The sequence below is a fragment of the Lactuca sativa genome, chromosome 2, assembly GCF_002870075.4.
Source record: "Lactuca sativa cultivar Salinas chromosome 2, Lsat_Salinas_v11, whole genome shotgun sequence".
NCBI lineage: Eukaryota > Viridiplantae > Streptophyta > Magnoliopsida > Asterales > Asteraceae > Lactuca > Lactuca sativa.
In genome coordinates, this window is record NC_056624.2 from 62,488,785 (window position 1) to 62,513,079 (window position 24,295).

The following is a 24,295-nucleotide window of genomic DNA, read 5'->3' on the forward strand; positions in this document are numbered from 1 at the left end:
CATTTAGGTCTTGATAGTTATACATAATTCGTATACACTTGGTGACTATAGAGGGACCCAGTGTGAGTCGTGATATACAAAATTCTTTACAAATGTTGCTATAAATGAAGTTGGTGATTGTTTACTTATATTAGTAGACTTCCATTGGAAATCACTTAATAGAACACTGTAGCAGTCAGGATAAGATCTATCTTGTTCATTATCACCTGACACATGACCACTATAGTGGATTTATCATCATTTTCTCTTAAATCGTTATAGAGAAAGAGGCCTCCAAAGATGTCCAACAGGAAGAAAACCAACCCTCAGACAAATCCACCACCGCCACTACCTCCTCAGTACGACCGTGTTGTCTTCCAAGCAGAAGTAATCGCCGCCGTGGCAGCCGCCATGACACAGATCAATGCAAGTGGCACTAGCGGGGCAAGTAGCGGAGCCAACCCTTCTAACCACGGGGATAGTCATGGACACCCAAGGGAGTGTTCCTACAAGGACTTCACGAACACTAAACCCAAATCTTTTGATGGCACCGGAGGTGTTATTGCCTTAACGCGTTGGTTCGAGAAGACCGAATCAATATTTGAAATCTGTTTGTGCCCTGAATCTAGCAAAGTGAAATTTGCAGCATGCACTTTCACAAACAGGGTCCTCACCTGCTCGAACAACCAAGTCAAGTCACTAACCCTCCCAGTAGCCAATGCTATGAGTTTGGATGATTTAAAGGAACTAATGCTAGCAGAATACTGCCCGAGGGGCGAGATGCAAAAACTAGAGCATGAGCTCTAGGGTCTAAAGATGAAGGACTCCGATATCGCTGCTTATACTACCAGATTCAGTGACTTGGCTCTTCTATGTCCCGGGATGGTCACCCCGCAGAGTAAGAAGGTGGAAAGGTACATTTGGGGATGGACACACCCGACTAAAGGGAATATTATAGCTGCCAATCCACTTACTTTCGATAGTGTGAAGCGTCTGGCATAGACAGTAGTGGGCCATGGAGATCGCCAAGACTCCGTAACAGTTATCCCCGAGCAGCCCAAAGAGAGTGACAGTAAAAAAAAAAGTTCAAGAACAAACAAAAGGGCCAATCTTCGCAGAAGCCTTCAAAAAAACAGCAAACAGTGGCAATCCACACTGCTACAATTCCTATTGTTGTTCCTGCTGCTGCAGCACCTCCAAGTCGATATGCTGGTAACCTACCGAAGTGCAACAAATGCAACTTCAACCACCACGGGCCTTGCTGTGAAATTCAATGCACTAACTACAACAGGAAGGGGAATATTTCCCGTTTCTGTAAGACACCGGCATAACCTAAATCTCAGACACCCCCCCCCCCCCGACCTCGAGTAGGCCAGGCCTACTATGGGTGTGGTGAAACAGTGCACTACAAGAGGGATTGCCCGAATGCAAGCAAAATAGGAAGACTGCTAGCAATTAGTCAGGAGGAGGTAGTAGCGGATCCCACAGTAGTCACATGTACGTTCTTTCTCGATAACTATTATGCATACATACTCTTTTATAGTGGTGCAGAGAGGAGTTTTGTCAGCCATAAATTCAAACACTTACTCAAACACAAACCATAATCACTAAAAGAAACATTCACTATCGAGATGGCTAACAGGCAGAAAGAGAGCACTAACGACATATTCAAAGGTTGTACCCTCACTCAAAATGACTATTATGTCCCAATCAACCTTATGTCGGTCTCCATAAAAAACTTTGATGTCATCATCAGCATGGATCATTTAAGTCCTCATTGTGTTGATATTCTATGCTACAAAAAAAAGCCATTCGCCTTAATCTACCAATTGGTGAAACCCTCGTTTTCTATGGCGACAAACCCAATACAAACCTTCACATCATCTCTTGCATAAAAGTCTAAAAATTCATGTGCAAAGAGTGCCACACATTCTTAGCCCATATTTTCAATGAAAACAAGAAGTAAAATACCTCAAGAGCATTCCCGAAGTTGTAATTTTCCTGATATTTTCCTTGAAGATCTTCCAGGGACCAGGAGTTGCTCCTGAACGCCAAGTCGAGTTACAAATCGACTTGTTTCCTGGAATTATCCAGCCAATTAAACGAACTGATCAATAAGGGATTCATTCGACCGAGCTTCTCACCCTGGGGAGCACCGATCCTGTTTGTGAAGAAGAATGATGGATCCTTCAGAATATGCATAAATTATCATGAACTAAACAAGCTTACTATGAAGAACCGACACCCTCTTCCGCGAAGTGTAACAACGTAATTTTCCAAAACAATTTTTCATTTTTAAATCATACTTTCAATCACATGAATATCATAAAACATAATGCGTCAATGTGTCATATCAAAACATGTTCCCAGAATATCAATAACATAAACACTATGAGTGTCGGCGGATCAATGTCGGCGCCTTCCCGCGATCCTCGCTAGTACCTGAAACACATAACACAACAACTGTAAGCATAAATACTTATTCAGTTCCCTAAAATACCACATACCACACATAATCCTTTCCAGTCCATAAATATGTAGGATCTTCCGATCCATATGTCTCAGGGGACTTCCGTCCCGAATTCCGGTAGACCTTCCGGTCCTACCTGTATCGACCTTCCGGTCCATAACCCCTTCACCTCCCGGCCCATATCATCTTGACTTTCCGGTCCTTACCATACATAACATAAATATCACGTAACCGCATATAGCACATACATCTCATATCATAGAAGACCTCCCGGTCACACATATCACACAACCGCATATAGCATACACGTCATAGCATACAAGACCTTCCGGTCACACATAGGTTCCCTTCCAGGTATAGTATAGTGAGAAGACTCACCTTAATGAAGTCGGATAAACTCTCGTGCTCAACGTCCCGACTTAGCCTCCTCCTATTATTCAAAATAACATCCCGATCAATATTCTCTCATGATCACATCTCTACAAATTGGGTAGAAGGCCACTCTACCCTTCCCTGAACTCTCCTGAATCAGTCTTGACCAGAACCCTAAAGTCAACGAAATTTAGCGGTCAAACTCTGACCCGACTCGGCGAGTCCATGTGGTTCCTCTGAATCCTTTCAGCCTCTCTTGGCTGATCGAGTCATCCTTCCACTCGACGAGTTACACCTGTCACGAATCGCAGGGCAACCCCGACTCGACTCGTCAAGTCCATTATGGAATCGGCGAGTAGCTTCCATGAGCACTCTCAAATGACCTTTTGAGGTCAGATTTGTTCCTCTAATCCATAGATCTGGCCTTCCCAACCACTATAATCACGTAATGGTCTGACCTTTACACTCATGCAATGACCATAAAGCTTCTCTACTCAGCTAGTTTGAGCGTCTACTCGCCGAGTCCCTCTCTAAAATTCAATATAATACTTAAAATAATATACCTGGGAATCCGGATGTTACAATAATGACGCCATATCTTGAGGGCGAATACCCTCTTTGCATAAGCATCGCACCCAACCCCGATATCGATGCGTCATAATACACTACAAAATCCTCCATCCCTTCCGGGAGGGCTAGCACAGGGGCTTCGCATAACTTCTAGCGAAGTGTCTCAAATGAGGTCTGCTGCTCCGGACCCATGAAAAAGAAACACCCTTCGGGGTTAACCTGGTGAGAGGCATGGCGATCTTGGAGAAATCTCTGATAAATCTCCGATAGTAGCCGGACAATCCTAGAAAACTCCTGACCTCGATGGGAGATCTTGGAACCTCCCAACTCATAACCGCCTCAATCTAGGCCTGATCAACCAAAATCCCATCCTGGTTGACGAGATGTCCCGAGAACTGGACCTCCCGTAACCAGAATTCGCACTTGGAGAATTTGGCATAGAGCCTCTTCATGTTGTCCTCTAGATCTCGAATACATCAGTATATCATCAATGAATACGATCACCGAACGATCCAACATTGGTCTACACACCCTGTTCATGAGATCCATGAACGCTACTAGTGCATTGGTGAGCCCGAAAGGCATCACCACAAACTCGTAATGTCCATAACGAGTCCTGAATGCCGTCTTCTGGATATCCTCATCGTGCACTCTCATCTGACGATATCTAGATCTCAGATCAATCTTGGAGAACCAAGACACTCCCTGCAACTAATCGAACAAATCGTCGATCCTTGGTAATGGATAACGGTTCTTGACCGTCAACTTGTTCAACTCCCGGTAATCAATACGCATCCGGTGTGAACCATCCTTTTTCTTACAAAAAGGATCAGTGCTCCCCATGGCGAGCTACTCGGTCGAATAAACCCCTTCCCCAGCAGCTCATGAAGCTGCAAGGGTAACTCCTGCATCTCTGGCGGTGCAAGACGATAAGGCGCCTTGGTGATAGGTGTTGCCCCCGGAACCAACTCAATGCGGAACTCTACCTACCTCACCGGAGGCACACTCGGCAACTCCTCGAGAAAAGCATCTGAGAACTCACGCACTATCACAACTTCATCCACTGAACTTGGCCTCCTAGCGGCCTCTCGTGTGTCCATCATATAGGCTACAAACCCGCAGCAACCCTGCTGTAAACTCTGTCTCGCTCTGGCAGCCGATCAGAACGCTGGCCCACATCGGGTATCCTCGCCGTACACCGTATGTAATCCCCCACAAGAGGCTCGTATCGTCACCAACTGTCGCTCGCAGTCTATCACAGCCCCAAATCAGCTCAACCAATCCATGCCCACTATGACACACACGTCCCCCATTGCTATCGGGACCTGATCTATCGGGAACTCAACACCGAATATCTCAAGTACACATCCTCGTATCACCTCCGTAGCATACACCGCTCGCTCGTCAGCTATGGAAACTCACAGAGGTTGACTCAACGCTTCTCGCCTGCTACTGATGTGTCGACTAAACGCTATCGACACAAATGATCGAATCGCACCCGAGTCAAATAACACTAAGGCAGGTACAGAAATCACAAGAAAAGTACCTACGCATATCATCATATAAGCACAATATCTCAACTCCACATAAATAAACAAAGAATACATACCAGCCACAACATCGGGCGTTGCGCGGACCTCCTCCGCTGTCAACTGGAAAGCTCTCCCGTGAGCTTTCGGTGCCTCGGCCTTACTTAGCCGAAGCTCGGTAACCCTAGAAGCAGGTGCAGATCCCTGTGTTGATCCATGATGTAACTGCAGGCACTCGGCCTTCCGATGGCCAGTCTCGTTGCAATGAAAGCAAACCATAAATCCCTTGGGGCAATCCTTGGCGATATGCCCCTCCTTGCCACATTTGTAGCAAGCACCCGATCGACAGACTCCATCATGTCCCTTGTTGCACTTCCCACAAGTGTGGCCCTTCTGGCCTCCAGATCTCGTATCGGCGAGCTTGGCCCGCTTGGCTGCCGGCTGAGACTGTGTCGGCCGCCGATCCATTCTCTGAGACTTGGCCTCCTCCCTGGCCTGAGTCTCCAAATCAATCTCCCTCTTTCGGGCATTTGCCTGAAGCTCTGCAAATGTCCGGTAAGTCGAGTTCGACATGAACTCCCGTATATCCCTCCTCAAAACACCCAAATACCGGCTCATGCGTGCCTGCTCGGTAGATACCTGCTTAGGGTAGAACATCGCCCTCTCATGAAACTTCCTGGTAACCACAATAACAGAATCAGTACACTGCTTGAGGGTCAAGAACTCCTGAATCAACCATTCCCTCTCCACCAGGGGAACATACTCGTCTCTGAACATGGTGGTGAACCTCTCCCAGGTCACCTCTGAAATCTCTGCAACCGTGAAGCTCGTCGTCATGAACTTCCACTAGTCCTTCGCTCCCAAGCGAAGCTGGTTCAATGCGAACCGTACCCTCAGATGCTCCGGACATGAACACGTATAGAAGCAACCCTCGATATCAGCAATCCATCTCATCGCAGTGATCGGATCATGTGTCCCATCAAACTCGGGGGGCTTCGTGTTGCTGAACTCCTAAACAACAACGAATCACCTCCCTGAGGCCTGGCAGCAGCCACAGTTGTAGTAGCTGCAGCGGCCGCAGCCTCAGTCACTGCTGCATATCGCTCATCAAAAGTCTCAATCAAGGTGGTCTTCATACACCCAAACATCTCCAGAATCTTGACTCGAATCGTCGCTGCCACCTCATCGTGGATCATCTGACGAAGCTCCTCGTCACTCACGCCGCTCGCCTCAGGTTTGTGGCGTGTCCCAATCATGATGTCTCTCTAATACAAAATAATAATGTCATAGACTCGCTCGAGCATACTCGCACTCGATAACTCAACCCTACTAGTTCCTTAGTACCCAAAGGATTCTTACTTAGAGTGCACACTATTCCGGTGTCTTCGGTAGTACGGGCCCTATACTACCGTCCACACCTCATCAGTATTCACCCTAAGTTCTCCTCCTTGGATCCAAATCACAAGTACTATATATCTCATTGGCATAGGCTACCCTTCGGTAGACCCTCATCAGCTCCTCGCTACTACCTACTCGCTCTCAAGCATCACATAGCAGCAAAATCCTTCCTAGGCTAAGGCATCACAAAATCAGGCCACTCTAGTCCTATTATGAATACCTATCTAACTCTAACTTGCATATCATATTTCATAATACATAATGTAAGGGTATTTTGGGAATTCACCGTTCGGGCGCTGGTTGATCGTACACACTGCTTCCTTCTGCTTTTCTCAAAATCTTTTACTTTCTTAGAAAAATTGTTTATTTTATGAAAAACTTTCTGAAATCCTCAGTTTGAGTTCAGATACGCCCGAACATGCATCCGAATCCCTCAAACCAAGGCTCTGATACCAACTTGTAACAACGTAATTTTCCAAAACAAATTTTCATTTTTAAATCATACTTTCAATCACATGAATATCACAAAACATAATGTATCAATGTGTCCTATCAAAACACGTCCCCGGAATCTCAATAACATAAACTCTATGAGTGTGTACGGATCATGTCGGCGCCTTCCCGCGATCCTCGCTAGTACCTGAAACACATAACACAACAACTGAAAGCATAAACGCTTAGTGAGTTCCCCAAAATACCACATACCACACATACACCTTTCCAGGCCATAACTCTGTAGGGTCTTCTAATCCATATGTCTCAGGGGACTTCTGTCCCGAATACCGGTAGACCTTCTGGTCCTACCCGTATCGACCTTCCGATTCATAACCCCTTGACCATCTGTTCCGTATCATCTTGACCTTCCGGTCCTTACCATACATAACATACATATCACATACATATCACGTAACCGCATATAGCACATACATCTCATATCATATAAGACCTCCCGGTCACACATATCACATAACCGCATATAGCATACACGTCATAGCATACAAGACCATCCGGTCACACATAGGTGCCCTTCCAAGTACAGTATAGTGAGAAGACTCACCTCAATGAAGTCGGATAAACTCTCGTGCTCAACGTCCCAACTTAGCCTCCTCCTATTATTCAAAATAACATCCCGATCAATATTCTCTCATGATCACATCTCTACAAATTGGGTAGAAGGCCACTCTACCCTTCCCTGAACTCTCCTGAATCAGTCTTGACCAGAACCCTAAAGTCAACGAAAGTCAATGGTCAAACTCTGACCCGACTCGTCGAGTGCACATGGGCGACTCGGCGAGTCCATGCGGGTCCTCTGAATCCTTCCAGCCTCTCTTGGCTCGTCGAGTCATCCTTCCACTTGACGAGTTACACCTGTCACGAATCGCGGGGCAACCCCTACTCGACTCGTCGAGTCCATTATGGACTCGGCGAGTAGCTTCCATGACCACTCTCAAATGACCTTTTGAGGTCAGATGTGTTCCTCTAATCCATAGATCTAGCCTTCCCAACCACTATAATCATGTAAAGGTCCGACCTTTACACTCATGCAATGACCATAAAGCTTCTTTGGGTGAAATTACCTCTAAAATGGCAACTTAGGGCCATATCTCTAATGGAAAAGCAAAAAGCAAGATGGATAGGACTCTCTAGACCTCTTAAGGTCGAGATCTAAGAAGAACTCCACCTTGGGACCTCACATACTTCGAATCCATGCCAAAGAAGGCATAAGAAAACCCTAGATTCAACTAGAACACCAAATACACGAGATTGAGCACATATTAGTACCTCTAGTAGCCTCCTCTGATGAAATGGGCGATAGATCTGAGCTCCTCAACCTTCCTTATTTGTCCTCCTTCTTTCTTTCTTGCAAAATTACACTTAGAATGATGAATTAGCCCTCCTCTTGCACTACAAGCCTTCTCTCTGCTCTCTAGGGTTTCTCAGGGTGAAGTGACCGCAATAGAGGCTATAAAGTCCTTTAAATAGGGCATAGGCCCCGAGAATTAGGGTCTCACTTAACAACACAGACTCGCCGAGTCCACGCATGGACTCGTCGAGTCCTTCATTAAATCAGACCAGAAAAGCACGATCCTACTCAGCGAGTCTGAGCGCCTACTCGCCTAGTCCTTCTCTAAAATTCAACATAATACTTAGAATAAGATACCTGGGAATCCAGATGTTAGAAATAGACGACCTCTTCGACCAATTCAAGGAGCCATCTACTTTTCAAAGATTGACCTAAGATCAGCATATCACCAATTACGAGTTCATGAGAACGATGTTCCCAAAAGAACATTCTGAACTTGTTATGGTCACTATGAGTTTATAGTAATGCCCTTCGGTCTAACCAATGCACCCGTGGTATTCATGGATCTAACGAATCGGGCGTGTCATCTCTTCCTAGACAAATTCGTGATAGTATTCATAGATGATATACTCATTTACTCATGAAGTAAGGAAGATCATAGCTAGCATCTGAGACAAGTCTTAGAAACCCTAAAGGCGGAAAAGCTTTGTGCGAAGTTCTCAAAGAGCGAGTTTTGGATTAGGAAGGTAAATTTCCTTGGCCACGTGGTCAGCATAGAAGGACTACACGTGGAACCATCCAAAATAAAGGCAATCGAGAACTGGTCAGCACCTAGAACGCCAACTGAGATCCACCAATTTTTAGGACTTGTTGGCTACTACCGTAGATTCATACAAAATTTCTCTAGAATCGCTAAACCTCTTACTGCACTAACTCAGAAGGGTGTAAAATTTAGCTGGGGAGAGACACTACACATTGTGTTTCAAACACTGAAGCAAGCCCTGTGCAGTGCACCTATCTTGTCTCTTCCAGAAGGGAAACAAGATTTTGTAGTATACTGCGATGCGTCTAATCAGGGGCTAGTCTGTGTGCTTATGTAGTGAGGAAAGGTTATTGATTATGCCTCGAGATAGATAATGGCACTCGAATTCAACTACACCACTCATGATCTTGAGTTGGGAGTTGTAGTCTTTTCACTAAAAATCTAGAGGCATTACATTACAGTACCAAGTCCAATATCTTCACCGACCACAAAAATCATCAACACATCTTTGATCAGAAAGAACTTAACATGAGATAGCGACAATGGGTAGAACTACTCAATGATTACGAATGTGAAAGTCGTTATCATCCCAACAAAGCCAATGTAGTAGCAGATGCCCTTAGTCGAAAGGATTACAAATGTCGTAGAGTAAAGGCACTAACCATGACAATCCATTCACATATGCCCACACAAATCAAAGAGGTACAGTTAGAAGCCTTGAAGCTGGATAATGTGACAGATGAATCCTTAAGAGGAATGGAGAAATACATAGAAATCAAGGGTGATAGGGTTCGTTACTTCATGAACCGGATCTGGACACTGAATTTTGGTGGCTACATAGATGTTGTCATGAATAAAGCCCATAAAACTCGATACTCTGTTCATCTAGTTTCAGATAAGATATATGTGGATCACAAGAAACTTTATTGGTAGTCGAACATGAAATCCAAGATTTCTACCTACGTGGGCAAGTGCCTAACTTGTGCCAAAGTCAAGGTAGAGTATAAAAAGCCCTTAGGTTTACTTCAGCATCCGGAGATACCTGAGTGGAAGTGGGAGCGGATTACAATGGATTTCATAACCAAGTTGCCCAAAACCAAGGATGGTCATGACACTATTTGGGTAATCGTCGACTGAATTGTATGCCAATATCTATTATCTCGGATAGAGACAGTAGATTCACCTTGTGATTCTGGCAGTCATTATAAAAATCTCTGGGAACTAGGCTGGACATGAGCACAACCTACCATCCACAAACCAATGGGAAGAGTGAGAGAACCATTCAAACACTAGAAGACATGCTGAGAGCCTATGTGATCGACTTTGATAAAGCATGGGATACCCATTTTCCACTTGTCAAGTTTTCATACAACAATAGCTACCACTCTAGCATCAAGGTTGCCCCGTTCGAAGCCCTCTATGGCCGTTAGTGCAGAACCCCTCTGAGCTGGGCTGAAGTAGGTGACAACAACTAGCTAAAGGGCAAGTCCCTGATAGCTTTCTCACTGGCCCGGAGATCATTTGAGAAACCATATAAAAGATCATCTAAATCCAAGAACGACTGAAAGCCTCTAAGGATAGACAAAAGAGCTACGCATACAAGAGACAAAAAACCTTGGAATTCCAGGTGGGTGACCACGTTTTGTTGAAGGTCTCATCCTGGAAGGGCATGATATGCTTCAGAAAATGTGGAAAACTAAATCCAAGGTACATTGGGCCATTCGAAATTCTTTCTAGAATCGGCCCAGTAGCTTACAAACTCCCTCTACCACAAGAACTTAACAACGTACACTCTGTCTTGCACGTGTCAAATCTAAAGAAGTGTCTATCCGACGAGACTCTTGTGATTCCACTCGATGAAATCGAGATAAATGAGAGTCTTAAATTTGTGGAAGAACCAATAGAAATCATGGATAGGAGAGTCAAGCGAACAAAACAAAGTCGCATACCAATAGTGAAGGTTCGCTGGAATGCAAAGCAGGGACCTAAATTCACTTGAGAGTGAGAAGATCAAATGAAACTAAAGTACCTGCATCTTTTACCCTATTCCATGATGTACTCTTTATACAAAGAATTTTGGGACGAAATTCTCTATAACAGGGGAATAATGTAACAACCAGTTATTTTTCAAATCAATAAAAGTCAAACCCTTTAAATAAAATTCAAGTATTGCTGATTTTGTTAAGATAATAAGGGTTAAATATAATTTAAATTATATAAATGATGTTTTTATATAAGTAATCGGAATAAAATGAACTTAAAAATCAAAACTTTTCACTTTGGAACTGAGAACCCACACACCGAAAACCCTTTTTCGGCCGAAAACCCTCGGACCGAAAACTCCCTTCCGACCGAAAACCCACCCAATATATATGGTTTCACTCGAAAACATAGTCATTTTCGTACATTTCCATCCAAAAACACACTCATTTTGCTCTCAAGTATCATATAAGCGTCTTCATATCTTCAAGAAAAATCCTTCAAATCTTCATAATTTTCACCAAGAACACCAAGAACAATCTTCAAATCTTCAAGCTAACCGAAAACCGCTAGACCGAAAGCCTTTCCTAACCGAGAACTCCTTAAGACCGAGAACATGGTTCACAGTTGAGGTTTTAAGACCGAAATCAAGGGAATTCAGTGAAGGCTAGACCGAAAACCCTTATCATCACTTCAAATAATTATCGGTAATTTTTGTATGTAATCCTTACATAAATTAAGGGTTGTTTAACAGTTTAATTAATTATTATGCTAATTTAAATATTATTATGTGTTTAAATAATATTGGGATATCGTTCTTTCCACATACACTAGCCCAAGGATCATCTCTACAGTTCTGCTATTCACACTCAAACACACACTAGAGGTGAGTTCAAACCCCTATGTTTTCACTAATTTTTCAATGTTTTTTGGGGGAATACAAGTTAAACACAAGGACTCTTGTGTTAACATTCAAACGATTTCAAAGTGTTTCAAACCATTTGCAATTGTTTCAGCATGATCTATCGTTGTAATTATCAATATATATATATATATATATATATATATATATATATATATATATATATATATATATATATATATATATATATATATATATATATATATATATATATATATATAAGCCTTTTGTAACATGCCGAGCAAAAGGGAACTTTATTCACATCTTTTACTACCGTTTAATACACACTGTTAAATTGCAAATGCTTCAGTTCATTTGAGGGCATACATTTAAACTATAATAGGCATTGTTTATGGAACATTACTCTATTCCACTAATTCAAGGATACACTACTATATAATTATTTCAATATAATTATTTTACATTACAAAGTACACTATTACAAGGCAATACATACAATTCAATTACAAGAGAACACTACTACACTACACGTAAACTAGTTAATACAGGGTTGTGAGGCACTACTTCTATGTACCCATCAGGGTAGAGTTCTAAATCCAATAAATTATCACTAGAGTCTCGTGGAGGGAGAGTGCAAATTAGTGTATAGATTAACATGGGTCTGACAATCCCGCACCTGAGCTACTTGCAACGGCTAGGCCGCTAGGCCTGGGGTGACAAATGGCATAACATTCTGATGCCTGAAGAACGTCATAGAGGTCACTAGGTCATATAAGTATGGTTATATGAAACTCATAACAGTATCAACTAAAATATTTATTTATAGGATTAACACTACTTCAAGGGTTTTATTTAAAATAATAAAACTACAGTACATTACTTTACACTACAGCTGGTGGATTCCAAGATCTCATTCAAAAGGTTTTATTTTAAATAGTAAAACTAGATTGTATTATTTTACACCAAAACTGGTGGATTCCAGGCACTCATACAAGAAAGTTTTCATACAAACACTACGACAGACACTAATACAGTGCACTACTTTTCTAGTACTAAGTACACTAGTACAACATACAATTTCAAGAAACATTCATGATATAGTTTTATTTACTAATAAGACAACAGTTTACTATTTTAGAGTACAGTAACAAACATACATTTTGGTCTTAAGTCCTAAGACTACATTTCATTTCACTAAAGATAATATTAGAATATCCTACAAGTACACTATAACATTTTCAAAGAACAAAGGCAAGCTTTCCATTTCAAAAACATACTTATGAACTCACCAAATTAAATGTTGATACACTTTCAAAACCACTTGTATTCTCAGGGAATCGGTAGACATGTACACCCATAGGTTTTGAGAAGACGGAGCTTATAGAGTCGCGTCTTTTATATTTTTTCTATACACCTTTCATGTCCTCCGCCCCGAACGTTTCTGCCTTTCTGGTTTGGGGGTCTGACAATATATAACATGCATGTTGGGTCCACAATCATCGAACTAGATTACCCCGAGTCCACAACCATCGGGTTGGATTACCTCCAGTCCATAGTCATTGGAATGGATTAACTCGGCCCAATTAGTCATCACACTAGAATGCCATGGTGTGTTGGCCTATGCACATAGTAGTAAAGCCTCAACCCATACCATACTATGTCGACATATGTAATAGATAAATCATATAGTAGCACAGATAATCATACATATCTACAGATCACTATAACATAGTAACATCCTACATAATAAGATACATAACCTACTAGTTTGGCATTGGTGCCTTTGACCCATGAGTAGAGTTAGGAAAACTCACATCACAATCTAAAGAGTACATAAACAAATTATTATTCCAAATACTACCTCTACTAGTAACCTATAAAATTAACAGAAACCCAAGCCTCGATCTACTACTCAAAATACCCCAAATGACCTAGAGTTAAATTTGGTCAAATTCAACAGTCAATGTCAAAGTCAAATCCAACTGGTTGCCATGCCATGCCCACCCATGGTAACGTTGTTGCTGTTAAATGACAAAGTAGATGGGTTGCAACCTAGTCGCCATGATGTGGCAACCTTAGGCCACGTCGTGGGGACTGGTCTTGACAACTTAATCCATTAATTCATTTTCCCATGACTTTAGGAGCTCCAAAGCTCATATATGGACCTTTCCATGATTTAGATGGAAAAAGTTTCAAACTTTATCCGTCAAAACACCCCAATGAAATCAAGATTCTAAACCCTAGATAATTAAAGATAGCTAAATGCATCAAGATACCTATTAAGCACCTAACCTCTAGAGTTTCTCAACCAAAGTTTCCAGAAGAGTTTCTTACTCCCAAGAATACTTATAAATTACAGATTTATGGACATGCATTTCCAATGTATGTCCTTTCCATTTTAGATCCAATCATGGAAATAAAGGCTTCAACTTGAACATGGGACAAAAAAACTATCTAGATCATCAGATCTAGAACATATGACATATGAATGATCCCATGGATCAATAAAGTTGCCAACTTAATGAGATCTAACCTTCCAATTCCTCTCATAATGAAAATATGGGGCCAAATAGCTAGATCTAGACATATAAAGCATAATGATTAGATTTGGAGGAGTTACAAGAGTCCAGAAATGTGTTCAAGGTAGAGGAGAAGAGTTGCTTGCTAGAACTAAGCTCTAATATGGCCTTCCGCTTCTTCAAAACACCACCAAAACATGCATGAGCTCTTGGGTAAGCAATGGAAGATATGGTTTTCTTTTGGAAGCTGAGGGAAAGTGAATGAGGCTGAGGGTGGGCTACCCTATCCCTCACATCCCCTAAAATAGTGATCAAACCCTATATTAGGCTTTGTCACCAAACAACGGCAAGGTCGTGGCGATATGTGTCACGCCATGACACAAACTTAAAGGTTACGATAATCTTGTCTTGGCCACACCATAGGACTTCACCACGTTGTGATCACCAGAGGTCCAACTTTCAATTTTAATTATTTTTTAAAATAAAGTATAACATACCCGAAACTTGGCATTACAATTCTTCAAAACACCACCAAAACACACACAAGCTCAAGGGTAAGAAATAGAGGCAAGGGTTTTCTCTTGGATGCTAAGGGAGATTGAATGAGGTTGAGGATGTGTAACCTAAGCCCTCACATTCCCTTAAGTATGGATGAAACCCCGGATTAGGGTTTGTACCCAAACAGTGGCTACGCCGTAGAGATATGTGCCACGTTGTGGTGCCAATTTAAAGGTCGCGTTACTCTTATCTTGGCCACACCGTGGGACTGTTCATCATGTCGTGGCCACTTGAGGTCCAATTTTCAATTTAAATGATTTCTTAAAATAAAGTAGAACATACCTGAAACTTGGCGTTATGTAGTCGTTACTCTACCCAACATTTATTAATAGCATTGTAACCAATCGTTACTCTACCTATCTTTTATAAATAGCATTGTAACTAGTCGTTACTTTTCCCAACTATTATAAATAGCATTCTAACCGGTGGTTAATCTACCGAACTTTTATAGCTAGTATTACGCCTAGCAGTTACTCTGCCTAAAATTTGATGGATAATATTATACCGAAAAATTAATCTTTCAAATTTAACACGATAATTATAAATAAATATAATTATATGATACTACAGTAGAAAGCTAATGTTTTTAAGGCTATCCAAGAAAATGTTAACTGAGTTAAATTTAATCATCTTAGTAAATTAATAAAGTAATCAACTAAGACCCCGGCCTATAATTGTTAATCTTAAGTCAGCGGGAGAGTTATGAATAGATTTATATGGGTTGAGAACCCCCCCCCCCCCCCCCATGTGGTTTCTAGCTACAACCTAAACGCTTGAGTACAATGGGTGATGAATGTAGAAACTATCTGTAACATCCATAAATTTTACGCCAAATTTAAACTTTTTCAATCACAAATAAAACCAAATAGTATTTGTTTACAAAATGTTTTCAAGCATTATTCATCAGAGTGTCCCAATAACCAAATCATAAGGATGAGGAGCGGTACGGTCACACCTTCGCCTTACCATGATCTCCTGAAGTACCTGAAACATTAAACTGAAAACTGTAAGCCCAAGGGCTTAGTGAGATACCCCCAAAATACCAATACCACACCGATAATACCATATCAACAACAGAAAAACAACAACATGCATACTGGGCCATCAGCCTGACTAGACCGCCCTGCAAGGCCAACAGTCTATCTGAATTTGTCCCGAGCCTTCAGCATAACTAGTCCGCCACATGGGCCTATAGTCTCCCCGGACCGCTCATAGGGTGTGTTGGCCTTCAGCACAAAGCAGGACCGCCTCAACCCAAACAACAAGCAAATAACCATGTGCGCATAACTAGCATATACTTCATATACAAACATCAACATATATATCTCAATGATCATCAATCATAGAAATCTCTCATAACTAGAGCATCGACCTAGCAGGTCACTATTATACCAATCCCTACGGATCATAAGAGCATAACATATTGTCTATCCTGATTCCGATCTAACAGATCATAAGCATAGGTAGCATACCATAACAATAACAACTAAAGGGCCGGCCTTGGTTCCTTAGACTCTGTTGATATAGTGAGGATAACTCACCTTGCAAATGTCGACTCGGTAGATAACCTTCAACCCTCGGATCACCGCCACAAACTCCACCACATATTATCATAGCATAATGATACCTATAAGTTCCCAACCTTTCAAGGTATCCCATAAGCCAACTAATCAAACCCTGATGAAAGTCAAAGTCATTAGTCAAGGTCAACAGTCCATGTTGACCCTAACTCGCCGAGTACCCTCGGCTACTCACCGAGTTCCTTGAAGTACTTGCCCACTCGCGGGGTCACCTAACTGACTTGTCAAGTTCCTTCGGTTTATGATCGAAACCCTAAGGCCACTCGTTTAGTTTCCTTCTTGCAACTCGACGGTTACACACGCATACATAAATTGAGGAAACCTCAAACGACTCACCGAGTTGTTCACCCAACTCGTCGAGTCTACAGCAATCTTCATCAGACTCGCTGAGTTGTTCATCCAACTCGTCGGGTCCAGGCTCATCTTCATGGGACTCGCCGATTCAACCTTGCGACTCATCGAGTTTCTTCAGTCCTTAAGCCATACAGACTCTTTTAAGCCATGCAGTGGCTCTAAATTACAGATCCAAGCTTCTAAGGCATGCTTTTCACGTAAAGTTGCAAACTTTACGTGCATGCATAGCTACAAAGGCTCTAAATGTCAAATCCAAGCTCACAATGGGGTTTCATACTCAAAGAGGCTTCATACATGACAAAATTCGGAGCTTTATGACTCTAGAACCCAAGAAGGGTCCAGATCTGAAGTTACAACTTCAGATCTAGCTCATATCCCACATTATCATCTCAACCAAACCATAAAAACCCTAAATCTCAACCAAAAGAGGTCTAGAAGGAAAATGAAGTAAAGGTGACGACTTGATACCTCCAAATGATGCTATCTGAGGTAGATTTCTGATTTCCCACACCTTCTTGCCCCTAGCCTTTTTTTCTCCAAGCTCTTCTTCTCCAAAGATCTCCTCTCTAAAGCTTTAGACACACAAGAATGAAGCACCACATGTATTAGGGTTTTCTGAGCTCTCAATAGACTGCAAAGAGGCCAAAGGAGGTTTATGCTTCCTTAAATAGGGTGCAAAACCCTGGGATTCAGGGTTTCATCTGTCAGCTCCTACTCGTCGAGTCCCTTCATGGACTCGGCGAGTAGACCACTAAATACACGTCCCTAACCTGCTGCTACTCGGCGAGTAGGACAACCAACTCGTTGAGTAGACCTCAAAATCAAAGAAATTCATATTTATACAATACCTGATAATCGGGGCGTTACACTATCGCGACGTCGGATGAACGCGTTGTGCATAGGGACAATCCAAGGGATATTTCGTCCTTTTGTCAGGAGCTGGATTATGGGAACTCGTGGCCAGATTGTTAAACATGCCTTCAAAGGGAAAAACAATATACATGCATAAGTAAAGAATTACTTATGTATACTACACAGTTTGAAAATACTTAAATACAATCGAAGTTTATATAAAGAGTATTTTAAGGTTACAATTTTTACAAACATGTGAACTCACTAACATTATATTGATCATTTTCAAAATAACATGTATTCCTAGGAAGTTGTGAAGTGGAAGCTATAACGTGTGGAGATGAAGACATAGAAACATCATCATCGATAAATTAGGGACGTAGTCGTATTTTGTAGCCTATTGTTAAGGCATCTGACTATTTTAACCTACTTTTTGGTAATTATATTTTTATCAGTTATATTATTATTTTGTACTATTCAATATATGTTCAATACTTGTGATCCACGTTAAAATGTCGCATAACCCGGTGTTTTCGCCGCTTGCCGGGGGTGTGACATGATTACCGTCTAGAGAGTATTGCCAAGTATTCTCCAACTCACATTGTTCCATTTTCAGATCCGAACCTTTATCGTACCATTGTGGGAAGTTTTATCTATCTTTCTATCTTAGCATTATTAGGCCAGTCATTGCTCATGCAGTACATGTGGGTAGCTAGTTTGTGATCACTACTCCTTTTATGGTTAATTAGGAGTTGTTTTGTTTTTTTTTTTTTTGAGATATCTTCGTGGTACTTAGTTTTGTAGTCTTGTGTTTCCTTCCACTCCTTCTCTTTAGCTACATGCATATAATGAGGCTGACTGGGATAGCAATGTTTATGATAAAAAGTCTTGAGTTCATGGAAGAGTAAGAAACAAGATGTTGTCCCTCGATGATCTACATAATCCGAGTATCGAACTATATATGTCGCTTCTTGTTAGATTATGTGGTTTTGAAGACTTCTTGCAGATATGGGTGTTCATATTTCTCACGCTACCCCTTTGCACTATCAAAACGAGAATGTGATAATGATTGCCAAGAATTCAGTGTTTCATGAGCGGACAAAACTTATTCAGATTGATTGTCATTTTACTGGTCACCACTTTCAACAAGGGGACTATTTCTCTTTCTTATATTCCATATGCAGTTCAGATTGTTGATATATCTACGAAAGCCTTGACTACTCATCGGTTTCATTTTCTATCTGAAAAACTCTTAATGTTTATTGATGTCCCATTATGAGTTTGACAGAGATTTTAGCTTATTAAATCTATTAGACTCCTTTTTAGTTTTCCCCGGTCCCTCTAGCCCTTTAACATATTTAGTTTTTCTATTTATATCGTCTTTTCCTTTCATTGTAATTCTGCTCTCTTTTATTCAATAATGAAACTCTAACAGTATTTTGTTCTTTAGTTTTAATTGAGGACAGAAAACAGACACACTTGTTCTACTACTAAAATATATTTTTTGTATACTACGAGACTTGAAACACAACTTATGGCTGGGACACCATTAAAAGACTTGATGCCGCTAGGCTACACGTTCTTTGGTAAATTATGATCAATGTATTTACACATATTTCGTCTTTGTATTAAAGGTCATTTTTAACTTCATCGAAACTTGGATATTGGGAGTGATTGAGCAATACTATTTAAGTGATTAAACATTTTAAGACTCAATATCCACATTCGTGTAGAGAACTAGTTGGACCAAAAAAACGCAAAATCTAATATGAAGTTCAAAGTACATCTTTTAAAATATCAAAAAAAAAAAATGAAGTTTACAGAAGATTTCACAGTTACGTTATGTCTGTAACGATGGCGATCCATGCGCCTGAACGAGTGTCACGGTTTGACGATGGCCCGCCATGTGCACCCTGGTTTCAACTATTACTAAACAATTAACCTAATTCATATATTTACACTCCATTTAACAGGTGTTGTATTATTCTATACACCCTGGTGTGTACGAGGTTCGTCTTTGATTATTAAAATTAAAATCTCTATTCTTTATGATATTTTCTGTAGATCCACTTTGATTTTTTGTGTTTTTCAATAAATAAAAAATTAGATCTGAAAAAAGATTTGTTTTCTACTAATCAATTGTATTATGATTTTGATACGTTTGTTTTTGTTGTATTAAGTTAGCATTTTTTATGACTATTTAATAAACAACGCCTTATAAAATCCTAATATAGCTATTAGTAGGTAGGGATAAGCATGATGCGGTTTGGTGCAGTTTTAAGTCCAAACCGAACCGCAAATCGCAAGGTGCAGTTTTTGAATTCTAAAAACCGTTGGGTGCAGTTTTTCAATGGTTCGGTTTTGCTGTTTTTGAGTGGGGTTTCGGTTTGTACCGGTTTCACTACAAGAAATCAAAGCATTAGCGGCGACGCCTTTAGCGGCGACGCATAGCAATAGCGGCGACATGTAACGCGTCATTTACACGTCGCCGATATTGCTATGCAATATCGGCGACGCATAGCAATATCGGCGACGTGTAAATGACGTGTTACATGTCGCCGCTATTGCTATGCATCGCCGCTAAAGGCGTCGCCGCTAATGCTTTGATTTAGCGATCCGCGTCATTTTCACCCCATCCGTCCGATTTTATTTTGATCTAACGGCCGTAGAGGAAAGCGGAAACGCGCGTTCCCTTTTTCCCTCCACATGTCGCCGCTAATGCCCTGCTGTCGCCGCTATTGCCCTTGCGTCGCCGCTAAAACCCGTCGCCGCTAATACTAAACGTAGATTACCCCTTCACAGGTTCCCTTTCTGCCATTTTCTTCCTTACCTTCCACCTTCTCTCGTTTTCCTCTCTTTCTTTCTTCAATATCACGATTTTTTGACAAGTTTGTGGAGTTGGAATTGCTTCTTGGACCGGTGCTTGCCCCTCCTTCCCCCAAGACAGCCATAAACCGGTGATATTTTTGCAAATTCCGAAATTGCCCCTCCTTCCCCCAAGGTCGAATTTCTCATCTTTTTCTATGATTTTTCTGTTTTTGTGTTAATTAAGATGATAAAATGTGAGCATTTTTCAATTATATTGAGTGATTATGTTTGTATTTTGAGATATGAAGTGGTTAATTAGGCATTTTGTTGGATAATTTTGTTTGATTATATGTATTTTGTTGGATTATTTTGTTGGTTTGTGTGTGTTTTTTTTTTCAGATTTGTGGGAATTTAATTATGCATTTTGTGTATATTTTGATAATTATGTTTAGATTACATTGATGTATAAAAAAAATGACATGAATATATACATTTGTTGGATTGAAATTTATGTTTATACCACATTGCCTTAAAATGAAATTTAGATGTTTATATTTGTATGAAATTGGATGAAATTGGAATATGCAAATTAGATGTATACATTTGGCTTAATTAGGTTATTAATAGCAACTTACTTCTAGTAATGTATTGTATATGGTTTCAAAGTGTTTAATTTTGTTAGTGACTTAATGTTTGGCCAACTTAATAGCAACATACTTTTAGTGACTTAATGTTGGTCATTACAACTTTAGCTTTAATTAGGTTATTAATAGCAACGTACTTCTAGTAATATTAATTTAATTATAGAATAAATTTAAATTAATTTTAAAAAAAACATTAAAAAGTAACAAATTAGTTGTAAAATCAAGTTAATGTTAAAATTAAAATAAAGTAAAGTTAGTTTAATAAATTAAAATTAAAATAAAGTTAGTTTAATAAATTAAACTAATAACAAAAAAGAAAATATTAAATTAATTATAAAATCTAATTAATTTACTTTTACAATCAAATTAAGTTACCTTTATAAAATCAAATTATTTGAAAATAGAATTTGAATTTGATGTATTGTATGAAATTGGATGTATTGTTTAATTGTATGAAATTAATTGGAATATGAAAGTTGTATTGTATGTCTAAAATAAAGTGAAAAAATGGAATTGAATCTATTGTATATATGTGTGATTATGTGATATTTAGGTTTAATAGTTTGGTATACATATGATGAGTGATAAAGTTCTTAATTCATAAGTTATAGTTTTTGTACTAATTTTAATTTGTGCATGGAAATGTATTTAGATGAATTTGTATGATTTTCTATTTAGAAGTATCTTTTGGTATAATGAATTTGTGCATGGAAAAATTGAACAAAAAAGTAGGATGCAATAATGGAAAAAAAGAATGATGTTATATTGTGTATGTATTTGTATGCAATTTGGAAACTACAATGTTATAATAGAAACCGTATTATTTTTGTATATGTAATATCTGTAAATTCTATTCATATTGTAATTCTGCAGGCTATATATGGGGTTTAGTTGGGCGATACTCTTCTACATGATGGCAGATGTTATGGGCTTAGGACATGGAGGTGACGGAGCCGGGGATCCACCACCACCCGGAGGCTTTGGTCGTGGTCAACACGAACAGGATGGTAAGTCTTATTATGATATAGTTGTTAGATATTTTTATCCATTTATTATAAGCTATCGTAACTAATATTTTTAATTATATTTTTCAGCCGAGCTCCCTAAGAAAAGAAGAGGCCTAGCAAAAAACATTCAACTATCAAAGATAATACGGGCAAACAAGGGAAAGCCTGTAGATTTGGATTTCGATAGGGAGCTGACATATTCCCCTGTCGGGAACCATGGTAATTGGTTTACCCGTGAGATTGGGAAGTATATATGGATGAACATCCCTTTGAACGTATCTGGTTGGGACAATGTTTCCCCCGCTTTAAGGAATGCCACAGTGGTTCATTTAAAGGTAACTTGGACAATATTTTAAATTTAGTTCTAATTGGTATTTAACTAACTAACTTTTTTGAATTTGTAGAATAAGTTTGATTTAGATAAGGTTAACTTGGATCCCGAGCGTGCTCAGTTGTTGTAGAGCATTGATGCGACTTTGCAAAGAATTTATAGAGGCCGGAAAAATAAAGCGCATACTTATTTTGAGAATGACAGGGGCTTACAGATATCCCAAGGGCATTTGCCAACCCCCCCCCCCCCCCCCCCCCCCGATGGTATGTCACGTGAAAATTGGGCGCAAGCATTCGAGCATTTTCAAACTCCTGAATTTCTAAAGCGTTCGGCGTCAAACAAAGGAGTCCGTGCACAACAACAAGTTGTAAACAGAGGGGGATCGTGCTCGTATAGCAATGCATGTTTCAAAGAAGTAAGCTATGATATGTTTAATTGTTTATTTAAATTATAATTAATCTAATTTTTAATGTTAAATAGGACATTGCTCGAATCGAAGCATTTCGTAAGGCCAATACTGATCGCCATGGGGTGTTTAGTAGTCCTACAGTCGAGCAACAATACGTAAGTGGTTAATTTGTATTTTCATATAAATACTTATATCGTCAAGGGGTAGTTAGTAATCTAATTTTTATTATATTTTTTATTTTTTGAAAATACAAAATGCTTTACTCTTTGAGATCAGTCAACAAACTCAAGCTTCTTCTGAAGCCAGCGGTCTAACACCGAAGGATACACAAAATTGTTTTGAAAAAATATTGGGTGTTCGACGTGGCCATATCAGAGGCATCGGGCGTAAACCTTCTACGGTTGTGTCGATGTACGATCAGGAACAACCACTAACACAACCACCACCACAATCACAGGTGACAAGACTATTTAAATTTGGTAATTGTTTAAAATGTTGGTAATTATGGGTTTAGTAATAGTTTCAAATTTTGGTAATTGTTAGTTTGATAGTAGTTTATATATTGGTAATTGTTAGTTTTGTTATAGTATGATATATTGGTATTTTATAGCTTGGTAATTGTTAGTTTGGTTATAGTTTGATATATGGAATGTATATTTTGTATATAGAATGTTATAATGCAAGTTTAACTTATAAGAGTATGTTGTTTTATTTGTAGTTGGAAATGCTTCAAACAATGTTAAAAGATCTGGCATGTAGTGCTGCGCTTGAAGATTGGTTTCGTTCGTTGCCACAACGAAATGAAACTGGAGGAAACGAGGAGAGCGATGATGACGAGTAGATAGTTGTAGAATTTTTTTATGTTTTATCTGTGCAACTATTTTAGACTAGTATTTTTGTTATTTTGTTATATGTTAAATCGGACGAGTATTTTAAACGGATACTGTATTAATATTTTGGAATTGAATGATGTAGGATTAGATTAATTAATATCATACCAGTTTTTTTCAATTTTATTGTGAAATATATATATATATATATATATATATATATATATATATATATATATATATATATATATAAAAGAAAAACACCAATACTGGCGACGCCTTTAATGGCGACGGTCGGTTATTACCGGCGACGGGTCTTTAGCGGCGACAGGTCTTTAGTGACGACAGACAAGTATTAGCGGCGACAACTCGATCAATAGCGACGAAACATCAGCGTCGACGTTTTAGCGACGGCACGTCGCCGCTAATAGTATTAGCGGCGACAAGTCCCACTTTTAGCGACGACGCTTGTCGCCGGTAATACTCTAGTTTCCTGTAGCGTTTGGTGTTGGTTTTAAACCGAGTCAAACATATGGTGCGGTTTTTTATGTTCACAGGTATGATTTTTTTAACCGTGGGGCTCATGTGAATATTTATGATTGTATGACATGATGTTATTTGGTTTCGACACATTTACAAGTTGTAATTTTGAGTT

General features: G+C 39.8%; 1 protein-coding gene across 1 annotated transcript; it reads left to right on the forward strand.

Moving 5' to 3' along the window:
- The first annotated feature begins 795 nt into the window (after positions 1–795).
- On the forward strand, positions 796–22,582 carry LOC122196582 (uncharacterized). Its single transcript, XM_042899680.2, has 4 exons — positions 796–893; positions 21,937–22,070; positions 22,158–22,405; positions 22,475–22,582. Exons 1-4 carry the CDS (start codon positions 796–798, stop codon positions 22,529–22,531), a joined length of 537 nt encoding a protein of 178 aa, XP_042755614.2. The 3' UTR covers positions 22,532–22,582.
- The last annotated feature ends 1,713 nt before the right edge of the window (positions 22,583–24,295 follow it).

Excerpts from the sequence above, each read along its gene's own strand:
- LOC122196582 (XM_042899680.2), top strand. The coding sequence starts at position 796 with ATGAAGGACTCCGATATCGCTGCTTATACTACCAGATTCAGTGACTTG. Across the intron at positions 894-21,936 it reads CAGAGTAAGAAGGTGGAAAG|GCTATATATGGGGTTTAGTT; the intron begins GTACATTTGGGG and ends GTAATTCTGCAG. Across the intron at positions 22,406-22,474 it reads CCACAGTGGTTCATTTAAAG|AATAAGTTTGATTTAGATAA; the intron begins GTAACTTGGACA and ends TTGAATTTGTAG.